General features: G+C 36.4%; 1 protein-coding gene across 1 annotated transcript in view; it reads left to right on the top strand.

Moving 5' to 3' along the window:
* The window catches only part of dusp22.S (dual specificity phosphatase 22 S homeolog), a gene marked incomplete at its 5' end in the record, with an annotated part of 41,731 nt that extends 33,255 nt beyond the window's left edge, over positions 1-8,476 (top strand). Inside the window, 4 exon segments of the mRNA NM_001091967.1 lie at positions 456-505; positions 2,730-2,804; positions 4,582-4,753; positions 6,873-8,476. Of these exon segments, the coding sequence (NP_001085436.1) occupies positions 456-505; positions 2,730-2,804; positions 4,582-4,753; positions 6,873-7,067 (492 nt within the window). The 3' untranslated portion in view covers positions 7,068-8,476.
* Between the last annotated feature and the right edge of the window lie 3,593 nt (positions 8,477-12,069).

The raw sequence follows: 12,069 nt of genomic DNA, 5'->3' as shown, positions 1-12,069 counted from the left end.
GTTCAACGGGAAGGCTAAAGGCGCAGGGTCAATGGAGGAGTCCCCTTGTCAAGATTTTTGAATAGCGATTCCCCTAATGCTTCTATTTATTTGCATACATAGTCATTTTTGGTTTAAAAGTGCAAAGAGAAGTAGGCTTTTTTAATTAACTTGCCTAGAGTGTCAGAGAGTAGCACATTGTAATTTATGTGCACATGCTATTAAAGAAAGACAAATGTGACCGCAAATATCTTGTATTCCATTTTACCGGTGAATATTTTAAAAGTGAAAATATACTTGGTGAAATCCTCTTCACCTGAAAAACTAGCTATATTATGTACAGTCACTATAATATTGATTTCCTGTCATATTCATGCAACTGCTATAATATTGAAACATGAACATTTTTGGAATTACTGTTATATTTATTACATTAATTACTTTTTTTCATATAAATGTTTGGCTTGCCTGTACAGGGTATGAAATATCTCTGCATTCCAGCCTCAGATTCACCAAGTCAGAACTTGTAAGTCATTTATATAAGTTGCTATGTATGATATTAAGTTGAGGCATGGGTTTTGTACTATTTTAGTAATTAGTTAATTAGATAAAAATATTTGACTTTTAAAACATGAATTGTTTACTTTGACAAATGTGAAGTCTCAAGCCTCGACTTTCATTAACCAATTCATGTAAGTGTTTAGGTATTCTAGTTTTTGTAAGCTGATCTACATCTGCTGATCTACATCTATAACCAATAAATCATAAATAAATTTTTAACATGCCTTCAGTTAGCTCAACATTTATTAATGGCCCTGCACCCCCTTAAATTATAGTCTTTAGTCTCCAATTGACAACTCCATCCTTTTAAAAGTCTGTGGCACAATGTATACACTAGCAGCACTATATAAGGTATACATGCATTCTTACACGCAATCCAAAATAAAATGCTCTTAAGATTCAGAGGCTTCAATAGTGGCTACAACTATCTTAAAATGGGATGTAACCCTTCCATAAACCTATTTGTTTTCTCCTTCTAGCTGTCCAAAATAGGCATTCAACCCTCAATGGCAGATGCATTAAGAATCATCCCTATTTTTGTGTCATTCATGTTGTTTTTATTTAACAAATTATCCTTGCATTTCTTACTTGCCAATATTGTACTTCAGTCAAATTTCAGAAGGGCAGATATAGTGCCCCTTATGTGCTCAGAACTAGAAAAGTTTACTACCTTTGATGATCATCATATGAAACCTAAAAGAGGCAGTTGAGTCTAAACATGACATTCTGGGACTTGAAGGCCGTCTGAAATTTTATCATGCTCCACAGTGAAAAATAAACCTATAGACTCCAATGGGTGAAAAAATTTGTTACGCGTCAAAAAAACTATTGTCCATAAACTGCATTTGGTAAATTTTTTTTGTCTGTTGAATTTTCAGTGAGAAACTAAACAGATCAGATTGTCTTATTACTATTTACGACTCTTTTTTAAATAAGCCCAGCTAATGATTGTGTGTCCAAAAGGTATATATTTTACCTTTGGGCACATATATTATTATCTAAGAGATTTATTTTAAACTATTTTAATAGTTTAATTTGAATTCCCAATAAAAGCAAAGCTGTATCCTTTTTTACACTGATTTAGATTAACTATTAAGTATAGGCTTTTCATTTTAAATATTAATAATCACCCACTGTACATAATTTTGGGGTGGTTCTTGTAAAAGTCTTGCTTAGACATATACAACTTTCTTTAGTCTGACAGTTTTATTATTTGAAATTCTGGGACTCTAGCATACAAGAAATGTAGCAGACAGCACCATCCAGGGATACAATTAAAAAAGCCTTTATTAGTTACTTTTTGGCTTCACAATCTAGACAGATACAACATTTCAAGCCAAACAATGGCCCATTGTATCCCTGGATGGTGCTGTCTGCTACGTTTCTTGGATATTTAAAGTCGGTTGGAGTAGACACTGATTAACGTGCACCTGACTAATTCACAAGAGATTGAAAAACTTGGTGAGTGCTGGCTAATTGCCTTACTGTAGCATATAAATCCATCTGCTTACTTGTTAATTTTTGGTTTCTTTTGATATCACAACAACCCATTTGGGGTTTTAATGGTTTTTAATGCTATTGTCTTTTTTTTTTTTTGTATCCTTAAGGCATGGGGTTCCGTATTCCAGATCCCCAGGTCCAAATAATATGTCATAAACTATAGGATTCAGATCAGCTTTATCCATTACTCCTCTTGGAGTGAAAGCAGGGAATGTTACCATTACTCAGCAAATCCAGACACATCCAGTAACCTGATTCTGGAAATATGTATTTTTGTTTGTAAATATTAAGTCCATGTGCATTGGTGTGTGATGTCAGAGTGCATAACTTCTTGCACTTCAACAATAGTTACACTCATTTTTCCTACTTCTGTAGGATCAGGCAGTTTTGTTAATTTATAAAATCTGTGCACATGAAGAAGAACGCAACTAAAAACAAATAATATTGATACTTTTTAGGTGTACTGTTCATCTAAAAATGATCTTTCTTTCTTTGTGCATTTTTATTTTTATCTGTGGACTAAATGCACACATTTGCAAATACTTAATTAGTATGCACATTTTTATATGTACAATATTGTATATTAAAATCATGGATTCAAAGTTGCAAAACAACTACTCTAAACCAATTGTAACCTGAAAGACTACAGTACGCATTAAGTTTAATACATTTTTTGCCTTACTTTCTAGGATACAGCATTTTAAGGACAGCATAGCATTTATACATGAATGCCGACTGAAGGGGGAAGGCTGCCTTGTTCACTGGTTTGTACCTTTACACACATTAATAGGTTTCTAATAAAAAATGCTTAATATAGTTTGAAATGATTTTAGTTCATACCATAAAAAAAAAAAATACCCAAAGTGCTTAACTGTCTATGCTTCTTGCTCACAGCTCTGCCACTGCTGCTATCCATAGGTCCAGTCACAACTGGAAATCATAAGACGTGTTCCAAAGCTTGATATTATGCCTTCCACATGTCACAGCTTAGCAGTCTTTGTCCTTTCTGAGAAAGATAGTTTATCCAGTAAAACACATAGCATTTTTGTGGACCATTTTCTCATGTTTTTTGGTTCCTACATCATACTAATAGATTGCTTATTTGTGAACTAGAAGATGTGTCTGTAATACTGATGTGCTGGGGGGTGACGGCATAATCATTATATCATGCCAAGCTGCAGGCCCGGACTGGCAATCTGTGGGTTCTGGCAAATGCCAGAGGGGCTGCTATAAGGTCCCATATAAAGTCAGTATTTAGTAGGCTGGTGGGGGCTGTTTGGGCCTCTATGTGGGCTGATTGGGCCTCTGTGTACCTGAAATGCCAGGGCCTATTTTAATTCTCAGTCCAGACCTGCCAAGCTGTACAGGACTCTTGATGTGCAGGACCAAATGCATAGGCTGCTGGCTTCACCAGCTTTAGGGATGGGCGAATTGTTTCCACTTGTTTTGCCGCAGAAATGACGCCCATAGACTTGAATGGCATTGTGTGACAAAAAAAGGCGCGCGTCAAAAAATTTCACCGTGCGTTATACTTTAATGGGCATCGCGACATTTTGCCGGCGGCAAATTTTTGGCGGAACAGGTCAAATTCGCCCATCCCCAACATTGACACTTTGAGTGATAGTGCCAATAACCTGTCAAATAATTTTGTGCTATAAATAACAAACTCAATTAAGATGTAAGAATTAATTACAACAGTTTAAGTGATCACAAAAACAATTTTGAAATCAATTAGCAGACATTGGGGGGGGGGGGTTGAGTGAGGAAAGCTGTTCCATAGAAAAATGTTAGTGTAGTGGACCAGGTATCAAGTATATTGCATGTGTATAAGCTAGTCTGTCATTCTGTGGAACTATAGTATAGGCAGCGACCATAATGGGACCACATCCCGCCCCCAGGCCTGCCCTAGACCATCCGGAACCAATTATAAATCCTATAATTATAAATCCTAATAAGGCAGGAACAGTTCAGTGTTGCAGAGATTTTCCCCAGAATCCCAGCATAATTGTGCCCACTATTCTCACTTTTGCAACTTTAGCTTGATGCTCCTATATGGACACTAATTAGCACCTAATTTGAGAAATCACTCACAAGTTGTGTTGGACTCGTTTTCCATAGTATTTGTATAAGTAAGTGTTCCCGCTAGGCACAAAACGCATTAGGCTTTTCATTTAATTTTTTATGGTTCTGACACTACTGCTGTTTATTGGTCATAACCCTGGAATTATGGCCATTTCCAGGCTGGAGTTTCTTCCTATGTTCCCTATAAGTTCAGTATGTAATTTATGAAAACAGCCTGTGCAGGAAAGTTAGGAGCAAATTATGTCCATGCTCACTCAGATTTGTTTTCATTTAAGACCTTTATCCTTGAGATCATATTAGAGTTTAGAAAACATTGTGGGGTGTTAACTATTCTTCTGGGTCATATATCTCATGTATCATGTTTGCTCATTAGCAACCAACCAAGAGACCAACTTTGAATCCCTGTTTGAATGCAAAGCTTGATTCTGACGTACAGTTTTTATCTATTTTACTTATCAGTTTGGCTGGAGTCTCCAGAAGTGTAACATTAGTAGTAGCCTATGTTATGACAGTCACAGATTTTGGATGGGAAGATTCCTTGTCTGCCGTCAGGGGAGCAAGGACATGCGCCAACCCAAATATGGGCTTCCAGAAGCAGCTTGAGGACTTTGGAAAATGTGAAGTCCACCATGTAAGTGATACTTATACAGTACAGCAGAATCTAATCAATTCTAGAATTGCAGAATCATGGATAGTTAGTATAGATTTCTTGAAGTTTCATACTTGTTAATATTATTAGAAAATAAGCAAATTTGCATGTAACAGCTGGTATTTTTCATCAGAAACAGTTATTTTCAGTCTTTATTACCGCTTGCATTGCTGCACTGCTTGGAATTCATGTTTGAATGCTGACTCATTTTCACTGGTGCAGAAAAATTACTTTAGGCCAGAAATAGTAAAAAAAATATGTTGCTTTCCTGTCTTTGCCACTAGAAAGAACATTTGCTCAGTGGTCTCGTACCATCAATCAGCCAATCAATAGCCCTCATTTTTATTTTGCATATACAAATGCAGAAGCCACACAAATTCAGAAATATGTCATAATACAGTCTAAAAGTGTTACAAGCTCTTATTTGGTTTTTATATTAATAAAGAGAATTTCCATCCTGAACTTTTTGCTATATAAGACTGAAGAGCTTGTGGATGTAATTTAAGTTTCATTGCCCAAATTACTCATTATAATGATTTATAGAGATATCCATATATCAAATATAACAAAATCATGAATTAAGTATGTTGTCTTTGATAATAATAATATTTTAGAGTAATCATTCTTTGCTTCCAGTATTTAACAGGAAGTTTTAATATATGCAGTTAAGCAGTGTAGGAAAGCTGCATATGCTTGTCATTGTCAGAATGTGCTGATTTGGCAACATTGTTTGAGCACTTTTGGGGGAACATTTTTTTGGCCATTAATGTGTATCATAATTATTATTAAAATATTTATAAAGCACCAACATATTCCACCACATCTTACAATAAAAGTTGTATACATCAAATATAACAATTAAATACAAATTCTGAACAGTACTAGAGGTAAATGATTAGTGTTTGTATTCTTTGTATCAATGCAAGAATAACGCTTTTACAGGACTATTCTTGGGCCATTTGGACTGCTTAATATTTGGCAACAAACCATGTTCCATTTATCTTTTATGAGATGTTTTTAATGATACGTATGAAGGAATCACTTTGTACCAGTTTTTTCTTGCTCCCACTCTTGAAAATGCATCCATACTTTAGTAACTTAAGGCACAAAATTTCTAAGTGTCTTAAATATATCGATAATGGGAAGTACAGAGGTATACTCGCATAATATATTTATTCACCTGAGGGGGCCCTCCAAGTGTGTGCCATGTTTGTTTGTGTTTATGGGATAGTGTATTTTAACCTATGTGGATTGTAAATAAAATTCATATTTTATGTTTTTGTTGCAAATTCAATTAGTATGCTGAGACTCTTGGGCAGAGCCGGAACTAGGGGTAGGCAGAGTACTTCCTCTGCTTGCTACCCCTAGTCCGATCCCATCTTTGACTGATGGCCCACTTCTGCGTTGTTTTGCCAAATGCGTGTTGATCGGCGCATGCGCGTGAGCGTTTGTTTGCGCTTGTGAGCATAAGCTTGCCCAGCCAACGCCATGACGGGCCAGGTTGCCTAAAGCGCCTGGCCGGCTTGGCCTGGCTCTGCTCTTGGGACCTGGAATATAGCCTTTATTTAGTGTGGTTGGTATTTTCATATAGCTCCCTCAATAGATCTACCTGCCAGCTCCTGTCATTTTCTATCCAGGTGAATGGAAAGCTGTTGCAGATCGAGAAGAGCAATTTGGCCACCACATTTCATTTGGCTCTGTTGACTAAGTCATCAAACAATTGCCCCATGTAGGGGGGCAAAACAGCAGCCTCTCCAATTGCTGTCTCATATGGGCTTGATCAGATATTGATTGCAAAAAGCTAGAAAATCCCAATACACAAGGGATCAAGGGCAAATCAACACCTGTTTGCCCAACTCTAACAATTTCTCAGGTTAGGTAGCATCAAATGCCTGGAAGTTCACTGTACCATTGCTTAGCTTGCACTGAACCATATACAATTACAAAGTTAACTAAAAAATGTATCCCTTTTATGTAATGACACATACATTTGTAAAAATGTTTTACCCTAGTTATTAAGAATATTGTTTTTCTTTGCAGAAATTGTCTTGGGATGTGTGTATATAGTATTTGTTTTTTAATTTTTCTTTTTCCCCCCCAGTTCAGGACGTGGCTGAAAGATACTTATGGGGAGAGTACTTTTCATGATAAAGATGAAGCCAAGCAACTACTTGACAAACATAAACAGCAGGAAGCGGCAGAATCTCAAAATGCCACAAGTTCTGGAAGGCAGTGGAATAGCCACCTTACCTCTCTTTCATCTAGGTCTTATAGCAACTACACAACAGAAACATAATAAGTCTGTATTTAACATTGCAAAATATGTCACTACTCCTAGAACATAAGCAGAGACCTTGCTGGTGGTGGGCATTAGTTGTTATGAAGAGTGTACATTTGCTTTGAAGGATCCAAATTCTGCTCTTAAGATTACAGTATTCTCTTTCTTTGTTGCTGAGTCTTGCAGTGATTTGCAGGATGGTTTAAAAATGTTATGGTAAGGAATGGTTTATTTGAGCTGATTTTATATATTTATTTTGGCACCTTGGCACTTTATTAGAATAATGGAACTATTTTAAAGATGAGCAATGTTGTTCTTTTATCATGTGCTATGCTTCTATCTATAACACATAGTTAAATTTTTTGACCTCAAAATGCCATTGCTTGTATATTTACAGACCGTTAATTCCTACTATTAGTGCCCCTAAAACAAGACAAAGAGGGATCACAGCATTGTTGGACTTCCTCAGGTAGTGTATATACATAGAAAATAATCAAATCAGGTGTTTCTGTAAGCTCTGAGACCAACATCAAATTACCACAGTGCCATAAGACGCTCAGGTAAATTGCATTAGAATGTTTAAAATTGCTTCTTGGCAAGCTGTGTGGAGTATTTAGCATTTGCTATATCTAAAGTTGCTGTTAATTACTATATAACTGAATTAGTGTTCATTGTAAAGTTAGAGAGCGAGAAAGAGAGAGACTATGGGAAATGCCACTTTTTGACCATATTTAAATTTAGTAAAGACTGAGCAAAGTTGTGTTTCGCTATTGTCAATTTGTATACTTTTGTTTTCTTAATCCATTTAAACAAGTATTTATATAAATGTAACGTTAAAGAACATGCTTGAGTAATGGAATATTTATTTATAAAGTACCAGATAGCTTTTTTTTTTTTTTAAGCAATACGCATGATCAGAAAAGTAACTGTTACACTTGGGTCCCTTGTAGTTATCTGCAAGGCCTGTGGAAGTGACATCCTGGCATTTTCTGCCCCTAAATTCCTTTAGACGCCTGCCTCGTTCTGGTTCATCGTGTCCTCCTCCAGCAGCACACATGCAGCTTTTTGTCAGTGTGTGGTGTTAACATTTTTGCCGCATTTCATGCTTTTGGACAGTTACAGTTACCAATATTCCTATACCATTACTACTAGAGAATTTCTATGTATTATACAACTTTGTCTGCTGTACTTTTGTATGCAGTGGCTAAGGTCTTTGTGGGAATACAAAACATTATATATTTTTCCTAACTGAATGGAAAATAACAGCCTGCCAGGTCTATACATTTATTTGAGCATCACTTATGTATTGTGAAAATACTGATATTGTTATGTTATGCACTGTGCTGACCTAGACTCCAGAACTTCAATATAATGTATTTAACTACATCTTTATTTTGCTGTAGTTGGTATTAAAAAATTAAACTATTTACAATATATTTATAAACTACAATACATTTACATACTCCCATACATGCACATTGCCTTGAGTGCCTATGTATTAGTTCATCCTGTTTTGATGTATAGGAGCAGAAAGCAGGAGCAAACTGTGTAAGAGTGAATGTGAATCAATACATTTGAAGTCATATATTATTTTACTTTATTTGAATAGCACAACATGTCATGCAGCAATTTACACAACATTTTCACTGGTCACTACTTGGTTGATTCCTGGAAATTAGACTTTCCAATTAACCTGCCTGTAGGTTTTGTGAGTGTTGCAGAAAACTTATATATACATGGAGAATATACAAGCTCCATGCAGGTAGCCTCCTGGAATCAATCTTGGGACCCCAAAGCAGTGCTAGCCACTGAACTGCCGTGGCTGTCCATCTAAATGTCATTTATTTGAATGTCATTCTTCCCCTTAGAATGTAAAGAGGGCTACAGTCAGAATTGTAGATTTTGGGTGGGGGGACAAAATATGGGTCCCCATTTTAAATGTGTAGTGTATGAGGGCAAATAATCATGGGTGGATTTATATTAGGCTAGGGAAGGCTATGCCTTCCAAAACCAGACTGATAATAAGGAATCAAGAGAAGGGGAAAAAATTTAAGAAAAAGCTTTATTTCCTGTTTTTTCCCCTTCAAAATATAAGTCCCAGTACAGCTTCAAGAGGATTGGCTAGGCTGGAGAAAGAAATTTGAAGCTTCCTGTAGCCTAGCCGATCCCCAGTGGAAGGTCTGGGACTTGCACTTTGAGGGAGAAAAATTTAAGTTCAATTCCTGTCTGTTGGTATGATTAACTGTTCTTGTTCCTGGGTTATATGTGTCAGGGCCAGCACACAGACTCCTAAAAAACCCTTCACTTCTCTCAAAAAAATACATACCATAAAATACAAACATCTAATAATTTTAAAGGGGTGGTTCACCTTTAAACAACTGATTTTTTTTTTCACCTTCTAAAGCAGCTCTGGGAGGAGGATCACCGGCCTTGTAAACTGTTCTAAATTGATACATTTAGTTGATACATTTCTTATCTTTGTCCCTGCTGAGCAGAATCTCTGGGTTTCATTACAGGCAGCTGTTAGAATTGATACAATAGTTGCTAATACTCCAGAGATGCTGCTGAGAAATGTATCAACTAAATGTTGCAAAATTGTAACAGTTTAGAGTCTGCACCTGAATTACTTATCTGCGAGACTCAAACACCAGCAACACGAACATTCAACTTTAAACTTCGATTTTGGAAAAACAGCAAAAAATAAATAATGTAAAGTAATTGAAAAAAGTAGTTATTTCTGGGGAACAATCTGAAAACAACTAAACTGAAAAAAGTGTTTGGAAGGTGAACAACCCCTTTAAGTACTATGGATTTTGTATGTGGCAAAGGATTTCCATGCTAGTAATAAAACTGCTTAATTGAAGGGAAAATAATGTCCCTAGAGACATGTGCCTGCTGTTCATTGTAGAATGTCTGTGCAAACTAAACATTCTGATACCCAGTATATTTTTAGCAGGCTGTGTAATACTCAGAACCCACCAACCCCTCCTTCCCTTTTTGATAAAGGACTGCAAGTTTATTTTGGCTCTCAAGCTTCTGAATTGGACATACATGCATTTCTGGAAATGCCAGTAGGTGGGAAGGGTCATCTATGGAGTAAGTTCCCAAAACCATTCTAGCATATACTGTATGTGTGATACTTGCAGCTGTAAATCTTTTATTCCATTCTATTCAAAATTGTGCAGTGGGATGGCAGGTAAATACATGTAGGTGTGTGCTTAATTGTATGCCTAAAAATATTAAAGCCCAGTGTTGCAGTGCTGATTTTAGGGTAGAACAAATAAATAATAAAATAATTTCTCTTGCACCCCACTATTACTTATGTACACAGGTTTCATATGTATCATTGATATCTGAATATGATATACTCTATTACTGGTAATATTTCAGTCCTGCTTACAGTAGACCATGCTGATTTCCATACCTTTTGAGTTATCCAGGAACATCATTGTTGGATACATCATCGTAGGGCTCTTACTGACGAGCGCAGGTAAAAATGCTCGTCAGTAAGAGCCCTTAACATGCAGGAATTGGAACTGCAGCTGCAGCAGAGGAAAAGCACATTAGATGCTGAGTCACCCAACTTAATGTTCCTGAAAACAAACAGAATATTTTATAGAAATGGTAGAGAACAAAATCTGCAATAAAGTGAAACAAACATAGCTGTTTGTAGGTGCAGTGACTTGGTGGCTAGGTGTAAGCAAGGTTTCAAAAGAAGCACTTGGGTATACAGTAAGTAAATAAATGTATATGTAAATATTTACAGGTCTATAAGCCTCTCAGCTTCTTCCTTCTTGCACTGGGGCACCAACGACCACCTGCTGGGGCCCTAAAACCATTTCTTCTTGCTCTGGTCTCACCATATTTGAGAGATTAGTTGTTCAATTGTAACGGAGTATTGTTACCAAGAAGGCACTGTTCTTTGTCCACTCAATGCCGATTCACTTAAGTCTATGGGAGACATTTTATATATGGAGATATCACAGTAATCAGTTTGGCACCTTCCAAAAAGACACATTCAGGACTAATTCTTTGGCAGCAACTGTGCTCTCTTGTGCGTTACATTTGTTGCATTAATGATAGTATAGGTTGTGTGAGAGCGCATGGCAATGCAATGGATACAAAAAGAATGCCAAGGACAGCACAAACAGACATTGTACAGATAGAGAACTCCCCACCCCAGCCTTTTATAATTAAAGAAGTTGTTTCCTTTTGAGTTGATGATGTAGAGAGTAATACAGCAAGAACATTTGCAATTGGTTTCCATTTTTTGTGGTTTATGAGTTGTTTAGCTTTTTATTCAGCAGCTCTCCAGTTTGCAATTTCATCAGTCTGGTTGCTAGGGTCCAAATTACCCTAGCAACATGCACTTATTTGAATAAGAGCCTGGAATATGAATAGGAGAGTGCCTGAATAGAAATATGAGTAAAAAAAAGTAACAATAAATTTGTAGCCACACAGAGCACTTGAATTTTTTTATGGGAGTCGGTGACCACCATTTGAAGGCTGGAAATAGTCACAAGAAGAAGTTAAGTAATTTAGAAACTGTAAAAAAAAATAATTGTAACCAATTCAAAAGTTATAAAAGAAATGGCCACTCTATAACATACTAAAATTTAACTTGTTAGTTAATTAAAGATGAACCACCCCTTTTTAACAGCTTCTCTGGGTTCTGCTTATTTGTGGCTATACATTTAGGCATTTTGGTCATTTCCCTGACCCCATCACATACTCCTAAACTAATTTTTTCCTATCGGCCTCACTGCTGAGAATAAATGAAACAAAAGCAGAACCTGAAAAAGGTAGATAATGCTCTATGCTTCACAAAGGGCACACTAAGGCCAGGACCCATCAGCCAAAAGTCCGGGTACCCTGGAAGGTAAGTTCAACACTGCACTATGTGTATGGCTTCATTTTTTTTTATAATCTGCCTTAAGAATGACTGTATATCGGATTATTGATTCAATATATGAAAATCTGAACTGCACTGCTCTAAACATAGGTTCTTATTTCTGTCCAC

The sequence above is a fragment of the Xenopus laevis genome, chromosome 6S (genome assembly GCF_017654675.1).
Source record: "Xenopus laevis strain J_2021 chromosome 6S, Xenopus_laevis_v10.1, whole genome shotgun sequence".
NCBI classification, from domain to species: Eukaryota; Metazoa; Chordata; class Amphibia; order Anura; family Pipidae; genus Xenopus; species Xenopus laevis.
This window is presented reverse-complemented; position numbering and strand designations above follow the sequence as displayed.